The sequence below is a fragment of the Hyaena hyaena genome, unplaced genomic scaffold (genome assembly GCF_003009895.1).
Source record: "Hyaena hyaena isolate Hyena2069 unplaced genomic scaffold, ASM300989v1 scaffold_435, whole genome shotgun sequence".
Taxonomy (NCBI): Eukaryota; Metazoa; Chordata; class Mammalia; order Carnivora; family Hyaenidae; genus Hyaena; species Hyaena hyaena.
The window spans coordinates 1013620-1038885 of NW_024081065.1; the positions used below are offsets into that span (position 1 = coordinate 1013620).

The 25266-nt window shown below is 33.6% G+C and overlaps 1 protein-coding gene across 1 annotated transcript in view; it reads left to right on the forward strand.

The window, feature by feature from the left end:
• ERBB4 (erb-b2 receptor tyrosine kinase 4) overlaps positions 1 to 25266 on the forward strand; it is a 722586-nt gene that overhangs the window by 202949 nt on the left and 494371 nt on the right. Inside the window, exon 5 of the mRNA XM_039252967.1 lies at positions 4236 to 4422. Coding sequence (XP_039108898.1) covers positions 4236 to 4422 — 187 coding nt within the window. The remainder of the gene's footprint in view (positions 1 to 4235; positions 4423 to 25266) is intronic.

Consider the following 25266-nt stretch of genomic DNA (forward strand, 5'->3'; position numbering starts at 1 on the left):
CAAGCAGGCTCCACACTGTCAGTGAGGGGCTCAAACCCAAGAACCATGAGATCATGACCTGAGCCAAAGTCAGACGCTTAACTGACTGAGTCACCCTGGTGCCTCTGCATATATATATTTTTTTAATTAGAAATAAGGAAATTTTAATAGGACAGATTTTTATATAGATGCTTAAAATTGATTACATATGATTATGTAAATGAATATATAAAAGCTCCCTATTTAATTTGTGGAAACCAATTCTAATGTAACAAATGTATGATACAGGAATATAGCTGAGCTAAGGTCAGGAGATAAAGGACCTTTTGGGAAACAGGCCTATTATAAACTCTCTGGTCAGCTAAAACAAATGTAAAGGACAAAGACAAACATAACTTTGGGAGAGGTGAGTTAACTTGTCCTCTTTTCAGTAGGATTAAGGTGCTCACTGCAAGGGTTTAGAGTTGCTTAAGTGGCCAGTGATGATGAATGAATGGCCTGTAGAGTCTTAGAAAGTTAAGGGTTGTAATAGCACTAGGACCCAAAAGACTGGCTAGAAGCAGCTAGGATTAGTGATTTTGCTGGGAAGAATTGGATCAGATTCTCCGTCCCTTGAGTATTATTCTTGAGCATTATTTCATGCTGTGTAAAATGAGTATGGATTCAACTCTACCACAGTCATGTACATGACATTTCACATTACTCTATCTTCCTAAATCTCATTGGATCAGGCTTTGAGTCCCTGCTTGCCAGAGTAGTATAACCATTATAGTTTTAAGGCAACGGGAAAACTGAAAACAAGACTCCAAAGCCAAATATACCATTGCATTTGGAGATTTCACTTGTGAATGAAGAATAGGGTCAGTCAATCTCTATCTCTACAGGTAGCAGGAATATGTAATGTTTGCTATATGCTTGTTAATTATTTTTCAGTAACTTTTTAAAAAAAATATTGTGTCATAATTAAGAATGTCCCCTACTTTAGAAATTCCCATTGTTGCTGTAAGGGGCAGAGACAAGTTATTAATTGCCTGGGGAACGTTAATGGAAAGCCTTAGTGATAGAGAGGTTACAATGTGCTACTACATTTGTCACTGTCAGAGAACACATAAATTCTACAGTCATTACCAGCAGAGGAGGCATTCCTCTTCGTCTTCCCATAGTTCTCTGTTCCCCACTCTTCTCTGTGGTATTATAGATTTAATTCAAGTCCACTGATCATAAGTAATCACTATTTTATTTGTGGATGTCTTGACTGATGGAATTTGTTAGTATTATTTGAGTATTATATCTAATTGGGTGTGAGTATATAAGACTCTGGAGAAGATAAGAATTCAGAATAGTTTTGACTTATTACAGAAGGTCTTAACAAAAATAAATGGGTTTATTTTCAAAGGGATGTTCATATTAAAGAAAAATAACTAATAAACATGAATTTGATACACAATTTGAGTAGGGAAAAAAATCTAGAAAATACAATTTTACACACACCGCCAAGATTATATAACTGCTTTTAATATGCATAGAACTGTTCTTAAACACTGACTAAATATTCAGAAATCATGGGGAACCTGGGTGGCTCTGTCTTTCTTGATTTCATTTCAGGTCATGATTTGGTGGTTCGTGGGTTCAAGCTCCATGCATGTCTGGCTTTGCATTGACAATGCAGAGCCTGATTGGGATTCTTTGTCTCTCTCTATCTCTCTCTCTGCCTCTTTGCTTGCATATTCTCTATTTCTCTCAAAATACATTAGTAAACTTTAAAAAAATATTCAGGAATCATGAGGAATCATTCAGAAATTCTTCACTCACTTAAATTTTAAGGTAGATGAAGGAACATTTAAGAAGCTATTCACTGTTATCTCCAAGGATCAAATTAGAACCAACTAAAATAAAAGAACAAGGAAACTGTGTCAAATAAAAATATAACAGTTATAGGAATTGTGAAATGAAATAGAGATTGAAAAATAATAGAGTGATGTTTCTTGAATGGTCTGGCGATAAATGGAAAGTACAGTGAAGCAGTCCAATCTCTTCTAATCTTTCATTGAATGACACATATTGAAAATCCTGGGAACTTTATATTTCAGATTTCACTTGTTTTCTTAAAATATTTCATGGGAGAAACAGTAATAAATTTCTGCTCTTTAGAACAAGCCATGCATTTTTTCTTGGTTTATTGCTAATATGGTATAGGAAGTTGGTCAAATTTATTTTCCTTTTCTTCTTCATTCTTTTGGTTTCCATCATCAAATGCCCTAAGCAGAACAAATTGTCCCTTGGGTTAGAAGAGTTTTGAAACATTTAAGGCTTTAATGATTTTCAATTATATTCACTTCTTGAATAAAACAGCTGTAGAAACATACACTGACAATGGAAATCAGTTTTAGACAGCAGAAACTTACACCGCAAGGAGAGAGATATGTCTTTAGGTGGGTATTCACTCTTCAGTTGACAAAATAGGCAGTTTCCTGGAACTGAATGTACTGAGCCAGAACCAGAGTCAAGATTTTCTTTTTGCTGGGACATTCTGATGATTTCTACTTACCACTGTGGTCCTTGGGCAAAAGTCATGATTATATTGTTCAAACATTGTTTTTTATTAGCAGAAAGTTTGTAAAATCACTTTCAATAGAAAACAATATATAAAAAGACCTTAAGCATTATTTTCTACTTTTCAATTCCATTTCATTCAACAGCCATTATTAAATGTCTGTTCAGTGCCAGGGTCTGTGTTAAAGGTTATAATGTAACACACACAGAAACAACTTAAGGAACCAGTTCTGTAATTTAGATTTGGATTCCTTACCCTTTCATCTCTATCTTTGCTCCATTATGAGTTTACTTTTCTAGGTAGTTGGTGGTAGCAGATTTATTCTAAGGTGAGAGTATAAATGAAGTCCTACACATTTTATGTCATTATTATTTATCATAAATCAAATAATAATTATTAAAATATGACCTATCCTCCCACTTTGACAAAAATACCTTTATAATAACTTGGATGTACAGGTGAAATGTTAGAATTTTTGGACTCTTCAGGAGTAATGGGGAATCTATTACGCATTCAGGTGAAGACGTAGAGTATGCAGTTAGAATTGAATCTGATGTTTAGCATATAGGTTAGAGGTAAAACTTTGGAGATCATCAATCTTGAAACTAGATAAGGTCACTAAGGGAATGAGAGAGGGTAGATAAGAGAGTACCAAGGACTGAACACTGGGACATCTGACATTAAGAGGTCTAAACTGACATTAAATTGATACTAAAATAACATCAAACAGGGGCACCTGAGTGGCTCATTTGGTTAAACATCCAGTTCTTGGTTTCAGCTCAGGTCACGATCTCATGGTTCATGATTTTGAACCCCACATTGGTCTATGTCATGACAGCTCAGAGCCTGCTTGGGACTGGCTCTCTCTCCCTCTATCACTGCCCCTCCCTTGATTACTCTCTCTCCCTCTCTCTCTCAAAATAAATAAATAAACTTAATTTTAATAACATCAAACATTTTACCACTTTGTATTATATTTAATTTTTTAAAAATCTTATTGGCTATGTTCATAGCCAAATATGAACTTGTTTATTTTACTGAAGAACAGTAACTTTAGATGAAGACTGAGAGCTGTTTTTGTGACTTTTTTTTTTTTACTTTAAAATGTGTTGCAATCCTTCCAGTAATTAGCTTATATTAAACAATTGACATAAAAAAATTGTGATTGTAATTAAATTAGAGATCATTATCAGTCTTTAATACATATTTTTCTTGTATGGGTTTCTCAGAGACGTATAAGTTAACTTTGATAACTATAGCATTAAGCACCAATATAACAGTTAAAATCTGTCCCATAGTCTACAAACTAATGTGGCTTTGTTTTATTTGTGATAAGCTCACTAATTTGCTTCTTTTTCTAAAAAATTTGGTTGATGGTCAGGTATTCTTACCTAATTTTAGTCTTTCAAAGAATGAGATATTTATTCTTTTAGTTATATTCATATCTCAGCTATGAATAATATTTCATTAAAAAAATCCATGATTTTACTATAAGCACATTTAGGACTTTTATAATACTCTGTGATCTGTGATTTTATGTTATCCAGGTAATTATTTACAATATAATGTGGACATTAGCATATTAAATTAAAAGCTAAAAAGTAGAATTGAATAATTCATTTTAATCTAGATGACAGCATGAACATACTGACAAATAATCTCTAATTTTTTTTAACAAAAGAAATTATTTGTGTCTTTTCAGTCTATTCGAGAAGTTACAGGCTACGTGTTAGTGGCTCTTAATCAGTTTCGCTACCTGCCTCTGGAGAATTTACGCATTATCCGTGGAACAAAACTTTATGAGGATCGATATGCCTTGGCAGTATTTTTAAACTACAGAAAAGATGGGAACTTTGGACTGCAAGAACTTGGACTAAAGAACTTGACAGGTAAGGAAAAGATACAAAATTGAAAATATGCTCTCATTATCAATATAATGCAATAGGCCTACACATATGTGTGTATGGTTACTGTGCAATGTGTTATATTGAGGAACACTATAAAGGACTTAAATATATACTACTTATTCATTTTATGGGAAATAATACCTTGTGATGCCCGTGCTTTTATTTACAGATATTGTAAGTGCAGTCTGAAGGATACCATAATACTGTATCTCAGCTGAACAGAAGTACACTCTAAGGAAATGCTCAGTGACTGAAAACTGAGATAGGAAGCAGGTTTAAGAATGCTATGTTTGGTGGTCTCAGGTGAACAGTGGACCGTATCATCAAATCTCTATAATAAATAACACCACAACCCTCACTCTCGTTAGAGCTCAGTAAATACACAGCCTTTATATCTACCTCTACTCATCTAGGTTTTTTTTTTTTTTTTGCACAATCCCTTATTTTTGGAAAACATACCTAATTTATTAATTTAATTTTGATTTATCTTATTCAGTAACTCACTAAATTCCATCAGAAATTCTTTCTTAGAATGCTTCAATATCATCAGTGATTTACCCATTGCCCAAGACTGGAAAAAGGTAATTGTTAACAACCTAAAATTATCATCTTGCTCCAAAAACAAACAAACAAAACAAAACAGAAAAAAAAAAAAAAAAAAACACTTTTAAGGAAGGAATTTGTTTTGTAAGCTGGTCCTTAGAATCCAGCTATCTTTTCAGTCCGTAAGTTCATAGCTCACAAAGGCTATGGTAGGAAGTTTGGTACAAGATTTCTAATCATAAGCTTTGCTATGTGTGCCTATAAACAAGCAGTGCTAATTAGTAACTAATTATCATCTCACAGTGGGATAAAGGCGTTTAAGCTGTAAATTTAAATCATAAATTAATATCATATATATTTTTCATCAGAATATATAATGATTTTATGTGTGTGAGTCTGCTCAGTGGTAATGTTTCTTGATATTAAAATATTAAAATTAAAATTGTGGGGCGCCTGGGTGGCTTAGTCGGTTAAGCATCCGACTTTCGCTTGGGTCATGATCTCGCGGTTCGTGGGTTCGGGCCCCGCGTCGGGCTCTGTGCTGACTGCCAGCTCAGAACCTGGAGCCTGTTTCAGTCTGTGACATCCTCCCTCTCTGACCCTCCCCTGCTCACGCTGTCTCTCTCTCTCCTAGAAGTAAATAAAACATTAAAAAAAAAATTAAAATTAAAATTGCCTTTAAATACTAAGTAAAAATAAGATTGACAATTTTATTGACTGCATTAAACAATATAAAAGAAATAAGAACTATCTAAACTAGTTAATAAACATCTTACATTAAAACATTTTCATGTTACTAAAATTATTTGTTTCGTTCATTGGCAGTGGATATAAAATACATAATTTTAAGTTAGAAATAGCTTCATAGTTAGCCAGACATATGATCTAAAATTGGATATTTTGGATGAAGAAAGGAAGACTGATTATGTAATTTATTTTGGTCATGATTGCTATAGAATTGATGACATAATGGTAAATGCAAGTTATTCAGAATTTATAGATTCCTTCATTAACATTTTACTTTTTTGTTCTTTCCTTTCAAATATAGTTTTCTTAGTGAAGAACACAGTATTTGACTAAATTGCTACTTGCATGGAAATAATGATAGGAAGAAGAATTTTAGAAATGTAAATCTCTTCATACGGAAAATTTGTCTTTAAAGAGCTGTCTTCTTGGGACTCATGGGGGCTCAGTTGGTTAAGTGCCCGACTTTTGGTCTCAGCTCAAATCATGATCTCACAGTTTCTGAGTTCAAGCCCAGCCAGCTTGTGCAGAGCCAGCTTGGGATATTCTCTCTCCCTCTCTCTCTGCTTCTCCCCTGTTCATGCTCTCTCAAAATAAATAAATAAACGTAAAAAGAAATAAGGAGCTCTCCTACTTATTATTTTAACATTAGTACTACTAATATATTTTAAGTTATTTTATCAAAATTATGCCACATTTAAACCTACCTTATTTATTGAGTGAGCTTACACCATGATTACTTACGATTATGACAGCTTATGTCATACCAAAGTACTAGTTTTTCAGGAACATCATTTCCTATTCTGCCCGAAAGTCTTATAATACTTTTTGGTAGGTACATTAGTAGAAATGAGTAAATAATAAGTGGCTAAGCGAATGAGTTGATTGTTTAGAAAAAAATAATGTGTTTAAGAGTTCATTTTTTTTTAAATATGAATAAAGGTGCAGTAAAATAAATGGTAGAAAATATAGGCAATTTGGAAATTTTCCAGATATATTATATATGTAATAGGTGGCTGAGAATAACATTTGAACATCAGTCTAGAATCACTGATCTTACTCTAGGATTGGGTCAATAGTGTAACTCCAGTTTTGATAATCAGAAGTCACTCAGTAAGCATGATTCTGTTTGTGTAAGAATATGTGAGGAAGGATTGAGGAATTGGAATATAAAGAGGAATTGGAGAAGAAATTTGTTCTTTAGCAGTATCTTAAAGAGCTAAGTGTTCTAGGTGACAAGCAAACATTGCAATTGACTTCAGATAAGATTGTTTTGTGTTTTGGAAAGGTATTTGTTTTATCTGTTTGTTTATATGCTATACAAGGCAAGCTGATAAATATTTAAAACAATTTTAGTGTTATATTAAGTGTAGGACTAGAGGGCTGCCCTAATTTTAGGCTTCTCTTATGTAATATGAAGGTGAATAGAAAACATGCTGAATAGTCAAATATCTCACTATTTAATTTTCCTAATGAATTTAAATTTTAACTTGGTCTTTTTTGTTGTTGTTTAAAACATTTATTTATTTTTAGAAAGAGACACAGAGTGAGGGGGCAGAGAGAGATGGAGACACAGAATCCGAAGTAGACTCCAAGCTCTGAGCTGCCAGCACAGAGCCCTATGTGGGGTTCAAACTAATGAATCTTGGGATCATGACTTGAGCCAAAGTCGGACGCTTAACCGACTGAGCAACCCAGGCATCTTTAAATTTTTAACTCAGTTCCTAAATCACCAACTGCATCAGCATCACCTGGATACATTTACAAGTGTAAATTCTTGGGCCTTATCTGAGACTTAATACATCAGAAAGTCTTGTGGTAGGGCCCATCAGTATGTGTTTTAAGGATGCCTCCAATGGTTCTAATGACCACAAAAGTTTGAGAAGCACTGTTCTAATTAAACATATGTTACCAAGAGATGGTAGCATAATGTCTAATTAACCTCTTTACACTTACTTTCTAAATAATTTTCATTCACTTATCCCCTAGAGAATGGGATAGAGAATAGGTAAGTTTATGCTTGAATGATAAAAAAAAATATTCCTTTGGTTGAGGTGAGAATGGAAGGAACACACTAGGAGCCTGGATGGAAACATGGATATGATAGAGCTTTGAGAGAGGAAGATGCCGTGAATAAATTTTCTTCTGTATTGCCATTTTGCAACTTTGCGTAATAGTTAACCATTACATGGACAATAATAATCGTGGTGAATTTTTTTAAGCAAAATTTTATTTTGAAGCACTTTCATAAAGATAAATAACAAATACTATTGTGGGAGTAGGAAGTATGCAATGTTGTGGCAAAGAATTTTGAGATTAAGATTTCCAGGCTTTTATATATATATATAAATTTTTTATTTCTCCTGGAACTTTTTTTCAGTGCTGATCTTGGAATAATACACCCTTATGATTGATTACAGTTGTCACCTTCAAACTATCTTTGTGTAAAAGGGATATTTGGTTAACAGGAGGACTGTCATATATAAGGGTTAATGGTAGGATGCTACTTAACACGTATATAAATTAACTTTAACCTTACACATTCTTATTAATTAGCTTGATGCTCACCAAAAGCTATTCTTTGGACTATAAACTTAACTATAGCTCTTACTTAGATACTTCCATTTTAGTTGTGCCTGAAGACAAGAAACACACTTAAACATATTTTCTGGATAAAGAATAAAATTTGTTTTTATTGCTACTGCTCACATTTCCCTGGCCCATTATCAGTTAGGTGTAGCAGAGTGGAGAAAGTTAGATTCTCTAAGCTAGGGATATGCCACACAATCTAAAAGGGAGCGACAGACTTGTCTTGGCAATCTCTAGGTGCTCTGTTATGCTGGGTCATCATTTCTGATCAGGAGCGAGACCATATTTCCATCAATGTGTCCTTCAGGCATGTAATCATCTTGAGGCCATTGGGAATGACAGTACTGAATCAAAGGAGCACAAAGCTGGAGAGATTTCATTATTCCCTTTGTTGAGATCACTTGAATGTGACTGTGTGGCTTTTATTAATCATTCCCACAATAATGTTCTGCTGATTTTTTAATCACATCCTTCTTAACCAAATATTCTTATTCTGAATTCAAACCATCTAATATATTCAAACATCTAATATATTTATGACTTTAAGTCTGCGAGCTTCTACTTATTTAGTTACCTGCCTGGCCAGAATCTAAAGATTATTATATGGTTAACTGTGTTCTGTATCATCTTGATTAGATCAGATTGTTATTTGGCATGTGGACAAACATTTTAAACAAAAAATAAAATGCTGAAGGGTTTGTTTTTTTGTTTTTGTTTTTTTTTTTTTTAGGGAGCCCTCAATAATAATGGAAGGACATATTAAATTTACTGAATTCTGGTAGAGTGAAAATAAAATGAAATTCTTAGTCCAGGAGATATATCTGATATAACAACATTTACATTTCTTAAACCCTCTAAGCATTATTCAGTGACTGTCAAATAAATAACCTAACTTTGAAATGTGTAGGCCATCTGCAATTGACTCAATGTATCTCAACTGGGTGTGGAATAAAAAAAAAATCTGTTCAAATGTCAGGTCAGCACTTACAGACTGAGTGTCTCTCTGAGACCTAGATTTTTCATCTTTAAAATTGAGAAGGAAATTCTATCTCATAATGTTGTTATAGACATTAAAGTATTAAAGCGGAGAGCTTGTCAACCACAGTCCCTTTCACGTAGAGGAGGCTTAGGAAACCTTCATTTTCTTTCTCAGTATTGTTTTGTTTTGAGCTTTTCTTTGTGTTAACACACTGACAAAACAATTGTACCAGTTTCTGCATATTCAGATAGGTTCCTCTTGCTTCACTGGGGCTCTGAAAAGGGAATTGTTTAGACAAAAAGATGCTCCAAATTTCAGTGTCTCTTCAGATACCACTTTGAAGCTACTTTATGTATAAGATCTATTTTTCTGGCAAGGGAGAAGCCTGAGGCTCTTTATCTACTCTCAGTATGATCCCTGTCTTCTGTACTTCATAGCACTTCTCTCCTGTCTTTCAGTGCTCACTCCAAGCACCTGATACCCCAGCTCTTCATTTCAAATCTCCATCATCATGTTTCATCCTTCATTGGCCCTGACATTTGTGTTGACCTAGACAAGAGACATATTCATTCTGAGTTCGTTTTCTGACACCAGAGTTGCTAAGCATTCTTCATCGGTTCTGTGGAAAGGTCTTAGTAATGTTTGAATGAGTTCAATCAACCTAGTTCAGGGGTTGTTGTTAAATACAGTGTTTGACAAAGGTACTGCTAATATTTGCATAAGAAGAAATACTCAGCATATCGTGAATATCTGAAAACAAAAATGATTCCAAGAGTACCACTGACCTAATGATAAATTACTTGGAAAATAATTTAATCAAAACTAACCTATAGTGGAAATCCTGAGAAACAGACAGAATTGTGAGGAGTGGCACATTCTTTTGAAGGCATCAATTTTTAGATCAGGTCTGCAATTTCTAAAAATGATACTCTAATCTTTTATACTTTGAAAGAAGACTGTTTGTCTGTCATGTCAGAAGATGTGCATTAACTAGAAGAAAGGAAACCTTATATATGTTTCAATGTATAGGTAAAACAGAAACATTTCAAAGTAAATGTTTTAAATATGAGATCAGTTAGAGGGGCCATTCCAGCAAATTTCTAGAACATCTTATTAGCTTTAGAGAATAGATGAATGGATTTATGGAACTGAATAAAAGTAAAATTGGAATTCTTTCTCCTGTAGTACCACTCTTCAGAAAGAATACTCTTACAGGAGAAATAAGGCATGGGATGGTGGCATTTCCAGGGAATGGAGCCATTCCTTCTTCTCTAACTTGCATGTTTTTATACATGAATATTAAGATAATCTGCTCAGGTCATAAAAAGCAACCCCATTGATTTATGTCCTGTTCAGGGATCCTGAAGAGGCCCCATTCTCTGAGCTGCATTCTTTTTAATCCCTATAGCATCTGTAGGAAAAATATTGGGGAAACCTAACATTACGGGAAGCCTTTCAGAAAAATTCTCTACTTGAGACTTCAAACCTCTGTCATCATTCTTTGTTGTCCATAAAATACATCACAAACTGCACATTTCCTTTCCTAAGCAAGCATACGTATTCTAAGGAAAAAAGAAAAAAAAAACATATCAGGTCAAAAAATTCCTTTACTAAAATTCATTTGTTGAGAAAATGTGCTTGTTTGCTTATAACATTTAGAAAATGGAGGAGAATCTTTGCTCCTCAGGGTCCCAAATGCAGTAAGGGAAATTGATTGGTGAACTCTGCATGTCCATGACTTCACTCCAAGGAAAGCAGTAAAGGCATCAGAACATCTGACTCCTCAACCTCATCCCAGGACATTATCTTTGTTGGTGCTGCAGACACTCATCTGTAAAGACTTGGTGAATTATTATCTATCATCTATCTATCTATCTATCTATCTATCTATCTATCTATCTATCTCTAGGGATAGATAGATATATATGGGTATATAAAATATAATATAGAGAATTGATTCATATAGCCTCTTCATGCCTACCTGGGAAGTATCTTCATTATAATTTTACATCTAAAAAACTAGACCTAAAGTCTTGCGGCTAATAAAGCCACCTTGTCTAGACTTTAGATCTATTTTCTATCTCTTAATATTGTGTCATTCCTAAGAAATATTAAGGATAGTTTCTTCAGATGAGATTATACTCCATGAAATATTAAATTGGCTGTAAGCATATGTAATTCAAACTTTAAACAGAAGGACTTAAGGTTGTATTTGTGAAAAAAGGTGGTAAGTTGACAATAAAACAAACACACAAAATGATAATATTATATATACTGGATTTGATTTAAAAGTATATCTATTAACTAATTTTATAGCCACTACCATTTAACTATGAATTTTTATTTTTTTAAGGTTTATTATTTTTGAGAGACAGAGAGAGTCAGAACATGAGTGGGAGGGGGTAGAGAGAGGGAAACACAGAATCTGAAGCAGGCTCCAGGCTCTGAGCTGTCAGCACAGAGCCCAATGTGGGGCTTGAACCTATGAACTGTGAGATCAGGACATGAGCCCAATTCAGACATTTAACTGACTGACCCACCCTAGTGCCTTGATTTTTATTATTTTTATTTTTTTTTGGTTAAAATGTTTTTTTGCTTACTTATTTTGAGAGGGAGAGAGAGAATCCCAATCAGGATCTGCACTGATGTGTGGAACACTATTCAGGGCTCAAACTCACGAACCATGAGATCATGACCTGAGCTGAAACCAAGAGTTGGGCAGTCAACTGACTGAGTTAACCAGGCACACTTCAACTATGGCTTTTTAAAAAATCAAGGTTATTAAACTCTTAGTCATAATTCACATTTATTAAAGGACTCAGCTTTACTGGTAAAAACTTCTGGATTCTTTTTAAAATGATGTCAATTCAAATATTTGTTAGCTTTGTTTTCCTCCACTTGAAACTCAAGACATTGTGCTGAGATATGAGTTATTCTAAATTATCTCTACATACCTGTCTTCTCTCAGTAAATATTATGTGTCTGACAAATATTTACCTACCAACTGCAATGTGAAAGTATTGGGAAAGCATTTTCCCCAATTCTTATATTATTTATAGGGAAGCATTTCCATGGGGTCAAGAGTCTCCATTTTAATCTGTTTTACCTTGAAAAGCATCATTTGTCCTATAGAAATTCTGTGATGATAGAAACATTCCATCTGTGCTGCACAGTTGAGTATCCAGTAGCCAAATATATATAGCTACTAACAACTTGAATGTGGCTAGTGCAGTGGAAGAAATGAATTTCTACTTTTACTTATTTTTAATTCATTTTTAATTTAAATCACCAGAGCCACATGTGGCAGTGGTGATTATATTAGACAGTGTAGCACTAAAGGGACAGTGTCTTTTACTGAACCCAGTGCAGTAGTCAAGGATCTTTACAAGCAGAATGTCATGGAGAATCAGAAGAGCATAGGCTCTGAATCGAGATGCCTTCTTGTCAAATCCTCTTTTTCAGCTTTCTAAACCTCAGTTTCCTCATCTCTAAATATGTATAATGGGAGCCCTCTCTTTGTAAGAGGATCGTGAAAGTTAAATTATAAATTATAAAATTTATAAATTTTTTATATAATTTATAAAATTATAAATTATAAAAATGCCATTAAGTACAGTTCCTGCAATAAGTGGTATTTATTATTATTAGATGTCAGGGGCTGGCTCCGGCAGGTCCAGGGGTCCCTGAAGGATGGACGCTATTGATGAGAGAGAGAGTGAGAGAGCCCTGAGATTCTTTCTGATCACCAGGCAGACATCTCTGCTCTGACTGGGGCTCCAGAGAGGCTGGTGTGGCTCCTGGCAATTAGAGAAGTGTGTTTTTGGTAGGAATAATAGAAACAGCCTATTTTTACAATTATTGAAAGTATGTTAGGCCTATATAATCAAATTGTGAGATACAAAATGTGTCACTTATGATTTGGGACCTGACCAGATTTTATATTTGATATTTGAGTCAGCTAGGTTCTGGATGTATGCATTACTTCTTAATGTACTTTAAGCTCTAGTTATAACAGATTTTCTGTTTGTCAGAAATGTGATTTTCAAAAAATGAGATTTTTACTCTCATTTTCAGTTCCTACAATGTAAGAATCTAGTTATAAATAGGTCCTAATGTCTATTTCTTAAATGAATTTATTGAAAACAATAAGGAATAAGAGATTATAATGATTTTTTTTTTTTGCAGAGAACTATATTGAAAAAATCTATTGAGGATTCTTTTTGGCATAAACAATGCCCATGTATTTAGGATTCTCCATTCCATATTAAAAGTTCATATTCATATCAATATTTATTTAATGACCAATAGGTCACAAAAGAAATTCATCTATAAAATATTTTATCAAATAGATGTCTACCATATTTCATCAAATCTATGTCACCATCAATTATAAGAAATATTTTTGGTCATTGTTTGCAGGCCACACTAATAAGAGAAAAAATGAAAGCCCAACTTAAATGAAACAGATTTGATAATGAATCAGGATTTTAGAGATATTAAATATGAAAAATGCATTGTAGAAAAGTCAATATAGAGGGTTACCTGGGTGGCTCAGTCGGTTAAGCATCTGACTGTTGATTTTGGCTCAGGTCATGATCTCATGGTTCATGGGATTGAGTCTGGGGTTGGGCTGCATGATGACAGCATGGAGCCAGCTTGGGATTCCCTCTCTCCCTCTCTCTTTACCCCTCCCTCTCTCAAAATAAATAAACACTTAAAAAATAGAATTGATAATATACAGTAATATATGAAGAGAATGGAGGTATAACAAACCTCTTCTTAACTTCCTAGAATTGTAGCAACAAAACTGCTCTTCTAATGGTAAAACTGTGAAAGTATACCAAACAATTTATAATAAAAATGGCCAACATTTCATAAATGATGAATGGGATTTTCCATTTATCTGTATCTATCAGGGAATAGATAAATATAAATGTCCATGGCTCAACACCTTTGATCTAATAAACATTACTAACCTGGAAATTTGAATTATATATATTTTTTTCCATTGCTCTTGGGAGTTACTTGATTTATTAACTCCATTGCCAAAAATAAGATGAAAATAGAGTTCAATGACAAAAAAAGTGCTTATTCTAGGAATTTTCCTTAAACTTTGTTCTCTTAGTAATACACATCAACTGGAGCTTAGGATTTTTATAGGAGATCAGAAGTTAGTGTCCTCACTTGTATCTTCTTTACTACTCTACCTGGAAGTACAATACAGTACTAATCTCATGGTAGCTCTCATAGTATTTTTTCTCCCCTTACCGTTAATACTTTTTGACCCATTCTGTGAAATATATTTTCTAATTTTTAGCTATAATTTTCTTATAGGTTAACTCAAATTGTTTTGATTATTGAGTCATAACAACCACAAAAATTTTTAGGAATATTTACAGAGGAAAGTAAAGAGAAATGATGAACAAAATTACTCAACTTCATTTTCTCTATGATGCAAAATAGATGTTTGATTTTGTGGTATCAGTAATGTTGTAAAAAGCTGATATCAGAAAAAGCAGTTTTGATTTTCAATCTATTATGAGATAAAGACATTTCAAATTTAATTATTTTAATGACATTTAATGAGCATATTCTGGTAACTGTTGACAAAGAATATATTTTAGCTTTAATGTTCCCAAATTCTGTAAATGCTCTGCTTTAATATTTATAGGGGTTGTTTTATATTGCATAGACTATATATCTGGTGATGTCCCATGAAAAGTCCTATTATAAATTCTAACTTTTAACTACACATATTATAAGAATTATTTTAGACTGAATGCCCTTTGTTTTAAAGACTTTACCTGTTCCTTTTAGCATAATAAATATAGAAAAGAGGAAAAAATATGATTAAATAGAGCCCAGGATATATGTACTACTATTAATAATAACAATATCCATAATTAATAAGCATTTATTATGTAGAAGTCAATTATTTGCAAATTACCAATTAATAGGCCACTGTGGTTATTTCCATTTTAAAGACAGAGAACTGCAGTTTTAAAATAATGGATAACATGCTACAGAGTACACAGTAATTTATGGAGTTCAGAGTTGAAGCTAGGTAGTATAATTCTGAATTTTCCTTGTATCAGCATGTTATAGAGATTATGAAATGGAGAGAGATCACATGACGCTGAACATTTTCATCTTCTATGTTAATAGTTGAAAATCTATAAATGACTCTTATGATCCAGGTATCACTCTTCAACATAGTCTTACATTTTTATTTCTTAATAAGGCTTTATATAGTATAAATCCTTTACCCAAAAAGTTAAATGATTATAGAAAAGATTCATGTTGCATAAGTAGGTTGAATTATTATAATATCTCAAAGTATCTTGTTAGGCTGTTTGTGTTTACTCCTATAGATTCAAGAAACTAAAATGAGACACTAGAATAGCAGAATTAAATAAAATGCCATAATTGGGAATTGACTTCATGACCTTCCCTTTATTAATACCAGAATTCAGAAGAACAGATAAATAATGCTAGTAGCATCTGGGGTGTGCTTTACATTGTTTTGATTTAGCTCTGGAAGTTGTATGTTCTATCAAGATAAGTTTTTTGTCCTTGTCTTAGTCTAGTGATCTTTCTACCATATTGTTCCAAAATTATGAATTTAATCAAGATACTAGAATGAGATAATAATTTAAAAGATTTAAATATATATATATATATATATATATATATATATATATATATACCAATCTCTATGTGCTTAGGTATGTGTTTGCATTTATTAATGGAAAGAAAATGAAACAATAAATTCTGGAGTTCATGTGTAACTCAATTGTAATCCAAATTCACCAATTATCTACAAAATGCTATGAAATGTGACATGAACTTTATAGTGTTGTTCAAAGAATATGGTTTAGTACATTCTGAGAGGAAAATATGGAAAAGATAATGAAGCAGTAGTTGGCATATCTATAGATATATCTTTTATATAGCATAGGTAGAAAAATGAAATGAAGCAGGGAATCAGCCTATGTTATTGCTGTCACTTTTCACATAGTGAATGTGTGGCTGAATTTCACACCTATGCATTACATTGTCATTTCATGTAGTTAGAAATTACATGTCATAATGATAAATCTTTGCAATTAAAATTGTATCATGCTTCAAATGCAGGCCTGTGGTGCTCAGGGAAAAGGGGTGAATCAAGAATTAGTGTCTCATTTCAAGTACCTCTTAAAAATTAAGAAAATCTAAATATCACCTGTGTAAAATAAATATACCGGAGGTCATTTAAAAATAACCGGAGGCTATCAACTCCTTTGTGATTTCATTGAAGATCACCTGCATAATTTAAGTAGTTATCCAATTGTTTTATGTATTTAGTATTTATTACTATGCACAGTGGCTTGTTACCTGAGATTTGGTTGATTATTAAATGTAAAATATTGAAAAATACTTGAAGCAATAGTATTTTTTGAGCCACCTCATGTCAGTTTTGATGTCTGATTTAAATTTAATCAGGGAAAGATTTAGTGTAAGTTTTCGGTCATTTACATTTTAATCCATTAAAATATGACTAACAGATATTCAATATTAGAGGAGACTTAAAACACTTTCCTTCTAAGTCATAAAATCCTAGATTTTTAAAGAAGAAATAAACATATATTACTACATGTAATCCTCAAATTATTAGAAAGGAAAGCTCCAAATCTATAGTGTGTTTTTAAATTTCACATGTATAGATAAATATAAAATGTCAGACCCCAAAATGGTTTTCTTTCTGAAAAATATACCTAATTATAATTGCAAATGACTACTTAAGCTACCTAGTTTATCCTGTAGAAAAGTCCTTCGAAAAAAATGCAATAAAATCAGGGATTGATACAAAGGCAAACAGTTGAAAATCCATACATGTCTATAATGTGTGTATAAGTTAAGAGCCAACTCTGTTGCATTTATAGTTCTCTGATTAGCATTTCACCAGTGAGAAAATATAAGACAATCACAGAGAATTAAGTGCCTTTTCTTGTATCCAAGACATACTCTACATTTCAGCATACAGTCAGAAATAGTTTTGGGGAAGACAAAGTAACAAAAATAGAGCTCAGAATAAAATGATTGAAACATACTTGATTCAGAAATATAACTTTTGCTTGAGAATATGGATTTATTATCACAATTCAAATCTAATCGGTGTGTTCTAGATGAGAAGGTATGTTCTAGAATATAAAAACATTTCCAACATACTCTCTTCTTGTCCCAACAACATTTAAAAGTAGAAAGAACCTGAACTTTGATACCTGATAAATTTAAAATTTCATATTAGCACTATAACTGATAAGGGAAACGTCAAAACACCTAAGTGCTATCCATCAATTTTCTCATCTGAAAATGAGAATTGAATGGAAAAAAAAATGCATACAAGTAGCCTAGAATAGAGATTAGCAAAAAAGAGATGTTAGTTCCCATCCCGTTTCCCCCTTCTTCATATAGTTCTCAATGGAGTAGAGTATTTAAGAGTATTAAGTTTTTTAGTTGATCTTTCCCACATCTACATAAGCTGTGTTCTTTATCAGTTCTTTGTTTACAGGTGTATTTGATTTTAGTAAAACCCAATTTTGCTAGCAAAAAACAGATTCATATTCTCATACTACTTGTACCTTTCCTAAATCATTTAGAACTTCTTGCAGTGAGTTATCAATCCTGAAATGAAAGAAAAAAATTTTCTTAGGTTTTGTTTTCTTTTCTTTTTTTTTTCTTTTCTTTTCTTTCTTCTTTTTTTTTTTTAATCACTTATAATACCTAGCTGCTGCCTATCTTCCTGGAAGGGTTCTAAGGGAAATGTGAAAGTGTGAGTCACTTTTTCTTAGTGTTCAACTTTCGTTCTTAGAACAAGTGAAGGCATAACATTAATCCTTCCAAACAGCAGAAAATGATACTGCATTTTTGCTTTCTGGACACTTGGGAGCTGAAGCTCAAGCAGTTAGTTAAAAATGCAACTCCATGTGGATATGTAGGGACCTCTATTAGGGTTTAATTGTTCAGTGTGTATTCATTTCCTAGCATAAAGATAATGATGTGTGGTAGCAGTGATATCCACATGCATTTATGTTTAGCTATGTGTCATTAAAGGTAGATCTATTATTGTTTTAATTGTTTTATTTCCTTGTAAGGCAGTGAAACCTAAGGAAAACAAAACAAAACACTTTTGGATGACTCTTAGGGAGAAAAAAAGAACATGAGCTGAGCAACAAAACCAATTTAGTTGATTTTAAATACTGAGTTTAAGCCAAGGTATCCCAGTGGTGCCAAGCAAGTCCTATTCATTTTTGTTCATTTCTTAATTTCTTAGTTCCTCTCAAAGTATTCAAATGTCCCTGCTGGGGAGAGACCAGCTACCAATTCAGCTAAGAATGTGTTTCCCCAGAGATTACTTTTATACTTTATCTAAAACTCATTAATCATTGTTTCCTTTTAAATCCCCATTACACAGAAAGCCTGGGATTTGAATGCCTAGATATTTCATACTTAGTTCTAAATAAGCAGAAACAATACAAAGTATATTTTTCACTCTTCCTCATGTGCTGAACTTGCAGTAAGGATAATTTGATGACTTATTTTAAATAGCTACGATCTATTTTAAAGGGTATTTTCTGGGAGCTTTTAAAAATAATTAAAACACCTACTTATTGTTTGCTTGAGAACTTGAACTTCTAAAGAAAGGGCAGGTTAGTGCTAATAGTGTTTTTCGTAGCTCAATTGCTATAGCACGGCTGGGTCTCTCTGTCAGTGTGTGGGAAAGAAGTCAACCATGTGCTGTCAAAACAGTGGAGATGTGAGACACCTGCAGAGAATCAGCTTGGTTTCCAGACTCAGTCACCACATGAAACTTAGAGGTTGCATTCTAAAATTAGAATTTTTACTTCAAAGATAAAGGCTTAGGGAAGGCATCTTGGTGGTTTTTTCACATATGTTTGTAGACTTATTTCATATGTCTGTATTATTCTATCTCATAAATAAGAGAGAGTAATCGACAGCTTAGAACCCTTATTGCATAGAACTGCCACACAAGTTTCGACATAGTTTTTGTTTCTACATGCAAGACCAAGTTTTTTGTTTTTGTTTTTTGTTTTAACGGAAAGCAAATATTGACCCTGGATGTCTTATCTGTATGGCGTGAAAGCATATTTAATAACTATTTCTATATTTTTGCTTCCAATGTTGTAGTATGTAAAACATTAGTCTTTAGGTTAGATTACTGAGTCAGTTTTCTGCAAAATGATTGCAGTAGTAAATCCATACAGCTGAACAGGTGCTATTTCAAAGTTTTAAAAAGAAAAATCAACACTGACACATGCCCAGAACAGAGCAAAAGACAAATTAGAAAACTAAAGAGAGACATAGAAAAATAGGTTCATAAATAAATAATAGAAAAAGAGGCTGTGTGTGTATATAGATAATATCTATCTCCATATAAATATAACATGTAGATATATGCATTTGTTTATATACATATATACACACATACACAGATACATACATACATTAATGTGTATATATAGTTTCTAACTAGGATGCATCACCATGCACATTGTGTATCACTGACACATATCCAAGGAACAAGATAATCAAAGAGCTATAACCCTGCTTTTGTAATCATGATCTGAAATAATATTTGGCTTCCAAGAACTTATTTTCATATAAAATTAATTTTATAGAAAACAGTGTACAATTCAATACACAGAATGGAAAATGAGTAATCCATATGTGTTTATATCCATCAACATGGCACTGAAACCTTTTGTGTGTTGGGAAATGTGCCCACAGGCTGAAATGAATGTACAAAGGCATCACATGGGGAGAACATGCTGGAGGGGTTGTATTTGATGTTTTCAAAGTGCTCTAGGGTCTGTCTTGCAAGAGTCCTTTTGGTTTTCTTTCTTTTTTAATTTTTTTTTATGTTTTAAAATATATGGCTTTCTTTTGAAACATCCTTGCAAGAGAAAGAGTAAAAGAGTAAATTACAAATGAACTATGCAGTCTAATTCTCCCCCTCTCTCTCCTCTCTCTTTCTCTCACAAACACACACAGCTCTTCCTCTCTGAGACTCCTCTTTTTCTTTCTCTCTTTCTCTCTCACCAAAAGTAAATCTTCAAATTCCATTTGTGTATCTAGAGAGACAGCTGCCACAGTCTACAGTAAGGATCTGTGAAATCACATACCTAGGATTTGAAATCACAAACTGTATTTACTAAGACAGAATAAAGTAAGATGGCACAGAAGTGAATGCCTGTTATATGCACCTAAGCTTTCTTTTATACTTATCGGTTTATATGCTTATTTATTTAAAACTATTGGAAGATTTAGGGGCACCCGGGTGGCTCAGCTGGTTGAGTGTCCTACTTCGGCTCAGGTCATGGTGTCACAGTCTGTGAGTTCGAGCCCCGCATGGGACTCTTACACTGACAGCTCAGAGCCAGGAGTCTACTTCAGAGTCTGTGTCTCCCTCTCTCTCTGCCCATCCCCCCTTGCACTCTGTGTTGCTCTCTAAAAAATAAGTAAACATTTAAAAAATTATTAGAAGATTTATACTTAATCTTCTACCAAAGGGGAACAATTAAAAACAATCTGACCCTTGCATATTTCATCTAAATCATCAAAGTTTGAAATAAGGCTTCAGATCATCCTAAAATATCCTAAAACATTGTTTTGAGAGCTATAGATTAGGAGGTCATGTTCTGCTAAATGTCTTTTTCAACACACCATAGGAAGCTAAGGTTTATTTCAAAACTGACGAAAATTCAAAATTTCTATAAGTGATTTTTGTAATTACTACTTTGCAAGACAAACATAGGTTTGATGTCATACTGATATCATTTTCCTGTCATAAGACCTTTATTTTTAACTCTAAAACTAAAGCTGGATGGCCATGGAAAGCTTAATATATCATTATTCATAATACTGAGTTTGCAAAGGATAAATGCATCTTGAAGGTTGATGGTAAGAGAGGCATGTTCTCTTTCCTCCCAGGAAGAAAGCACGCCGTTTAACCTCTGTTTGCACACAAAAGATTTTTTCCAAAGAATTTGTTGCTCTGCCTTTTCGAAGTCAGAACTCTCTTACCTGGGGTAGCCCCCAGGCTAGCATTTGATAACAGTGAACAAACAGGTGCAGTCCTCTGTTTTCACATTGGTGGCTTGTCCACATGACAATGCAAGTGTTGTTCCCCGGGGTGGGGAGTGAAGGGAGGGCCTCTGCTGAGAACAAACCCACTCTTGATAAAAGGTTATAATTATTATTCTCAGGGAAAATTCAAAACTATAATTCTACATACAGATGAAGTTCAGGGCATGAGACTTAACAGGACTTTTTTTTTTCACTCACACAAAGGTCTCAGAGAAATGTAACAAATCATCAGTGCCCTGCATGTGTCCTTAGTGAATCATTTTTGCCACGATGGGGTTGTGTGAGTATTCTAAGCATGTGACCCATGTTAAATGGTGTTGTTTTGGAGCAGACCTGTTTCAGAATTCTGGAAAGATAAAAATACTTAATTTTTCCCTTCTCTGTCTGAGTGCCTTGGAATTATGTGTTACATGAGTGTCACTGGTATACTACTGTATGCATTATAAAAAATTGATCTATTTAGTAGAAGAGATTACACAGGTAATACTGATATTATTATGCATATTATATATGCTAAATGCTGTATACTATTAAATACTGAAGATTGCAAAATATAATAATATTGCTATGTTGCTAACACTTATGTTGATTTAGTAATACTTATACCTTTTGGAAGTATCCTATGCTAGAGATGGAAGGGACCAGCTCCCTAATTTACAAAGAAGGAAAACCGCCAACCAGTACAGTGAGGCCTAGATTGGAAGAATGGCTTTTCAAAGGGCACACAGATATACTCATTGTGTAAAACTTGATTGTTTTGGACTTCATCTAATATTTTATTTTGCTTATTTTACGTTAGTGCTTCCCAGAATCTAAAGCTTATATGGCTGTCATAATATTTTGCTTGAAGGCATTTTGTTGATGTGGAACCTGGTGATTGTCTCTGTTTACTTTAGAATCTCATTATTTACAGAAATCAGCCAGGAGATGAAACATTCTCATTATTTCAGAAGCCAGGAGCAAACACAAATGTCCTGTCCTTGCTTTGGTCATAGTATTATACCCTTACATTCTGAAAAAGTGTAGTACCTATTACTTCTAATTAATGAAGTGAGGCTAAACACATACTTTTAGTGTGTAAAATGGTCAAATTATATTTGTGTTATATTAAAACTTTCATATTAAGTCACTTATTTTAACTTATTAAAACAAATATCTTTGGCATTAACTTTTAAATCCTGGCACAGTATGCTTTAACCAATAAGTATCTATTTATTTTGCCCTTAAACATTCTGTCTTCTACAGCCTGAACTTATCAATAATTCCAGCATTTTGTTAAGAGATATAATTTAATCAAGTCCTACTTGTAGCCATCTAAATCCTTATAATGAAATCAAATATCACCTCTATTAAAGTTTTGTACCTCATTTAGTGTCAGGTCCATGTTCTCATAAAGAAAGTAGTTTGGATTTCTCTTGCACAGCTTAGGAAATTTTGCTCATTACATTAAAGTAATATTCAATGTTTGGCAGGTCTTTGGTGTTAGTACTCAATGGCATAGATTAATATCACATTGACTCAGTATCACCTAAGACAGAACAGCTCTGTAAAAGGAAACAAGTAAGCAGTGTCTAGGAAGCAGGTTAGGAAATGTCTGGTTTGGGACACCTGGGTGGCTTAGTCAGTTAAGCGGCCGACTTTGGCTCAGATCCTGATATCATAGTCCTTGGGTTTGAGCCCCATGTTGGGCTCTGTGCTGACAGCTCCAGAGCCTGGAGCTTGTTTCAGATTCTGTGTCTCCCTCTCTCTCTGACCCTCCCCTGCTCATGCTCTGTCTCTCTCTGTCTCAAAAGTAAATAAACATTAAAAAAAGATTTAAGAAAAAAAAGAAATGTCTGGTTTGCTGGTCAAAGAAGGGATAACTGGGTTGTATAATGATAGAAGGGGCCTCCCATGGAGCAAAATAAGGGTATAAATTACCTGGGTAAGAAACTGGATTGAGTGTGTAGTAAATGTCCTAATATAGGGAAGTATAGATAGGGATGGGATAAACACAAAGTGATTTTTTTCCTCACTCATTTTCAGCAGTTGAGTGGGTTGAGTGGAGATTGAGAGACTTGCAACAACAGTCATATAATCATACTTCTGCATTTTCCAAGTCTTCAGGCAGCATGTATGTGTCATTAGGAAAAGGACTTTTATGAAAGACCATTGGATTAAGTTAGTTACTGAGATGAAAGGAGTTAATGTCTATAAATTCCAGAATTCAACATCTCATGTTCTTTCAATCATAATGTATTTGAACTAGGGCAAGTGGCATGGGAGGACATGGAAGGGTGACCCTAGAGTAAATGGTGAAGATGCTGTGCCAAGACTTAAGGAAATATTAGGAACTGGAGTAAATTCTTGTTAAGTCAGATAAAACTTTTAAAGTAGGGGTGGTAGAGACAATTAGTTGCTCACCAATATTTTTTCCCCCACCTCTGAGGAGACAATTAGAACAAATTCTCAGCCTCCTTTTCACTTAAGTGTGGTTATATAACTAAGTTTTAGTCAGCTAAATGGAAATGGAAATGTCACGTGCCACTTTTAAACCTTGTCTATAAAAGAATTTAGAGTATGTTACCCCTGTCCTCCACCCCAAAGAAAATGACTTTTTGAAAAGTATAGGTACAAGGCCATACCTGGATCCCTGATACTATGTAGAGCAGAGGTCCCTTTCTGCTATGGCAAACCCTTGCCTACCAATTAGGAATATCTCTTACATACCTCTTCCAAAAGGGGTATGTGAATACTCTTTAGATTTATATAAGCAATTTCTAACTCTATAGGTTTGGGCCATTATGTGTTTTGAATTTTCTCAGCACAGCAACTAATGTTACCGTAACTAATTCTGTGGCTGTAAGGAAAGAAAAGACCTTAACTCTGCTACAATTCTGACACTGGAGCAGTGGTGTCTTGGGCAAGTGGCATTGCCCAAGGGTAGACTTGTGAGAGCATGCATTGTTGGAGAATATAAAACAAGAAAAAACAATCTTTTTAAAAAAAAAAAATTTAATGTTTTATTTATTTTTGAGGGAGAGAGTGAGATAGAGTGCAAGCAGCGGAGGAACAGAGAAGAAGCAGGCTCCAGGCTCTGAGCTGTCAGCACAGAGCCCAAGGTTGGGGGGGAGGAGGGGGTCAAACCCACGAACCGTGAGATCACAACCTAAGTAAGCTGAAGTCAGATTCTTAACCAATTGAGCCACCCAGGTGCCCCAAAAAGCAAGTCTTTTGAATTATTATTATAGACTATGAATTTTAAACTATGTTACTTATAAAATATACCTAGTGAAAAATATTGTTTATTGGTCAAAGTTCTAAAAAATGTTGTGGTTACTGTTGAGTTTTAAGTATATATATGCAAGCTTTAAATTGACACAACTTATTTATCTTTTATTAAATATTGTTTCTATGGAAATTAATTTGGAGACCTCCTGGTTCCACAACTGACCCCTTTACTGAGACTTGTTTGAACACTTTAGTTTAGAGAGTAAATTTGTTCAAAATGATTTAAAATTGTTCTGAGTACAGTTTGTGTGACCAGCCTGTGTGTTATCACATATCTCTACGTTTAACCTCTTTGTGGGTGTGGTAGTACATATAACTGTAGTTTCAAAATTAACAATGATAGCACTGCTGCATGATTATAAAGATGAATAAATAGAGCTTGAGTTACTTCAAGTCTATTAGTCTATTCTTCTATGTGATTACTTGGAGTCCTTGGTGGCTAAATGTATAAAATAATAAAACCGTGCAAACTGCAAGATATAGTAATTTATCTGGTAACCGGCAAATTCTAGGTCACACATAAAACTTGTTTTACTGACTTTGAATAATATCTT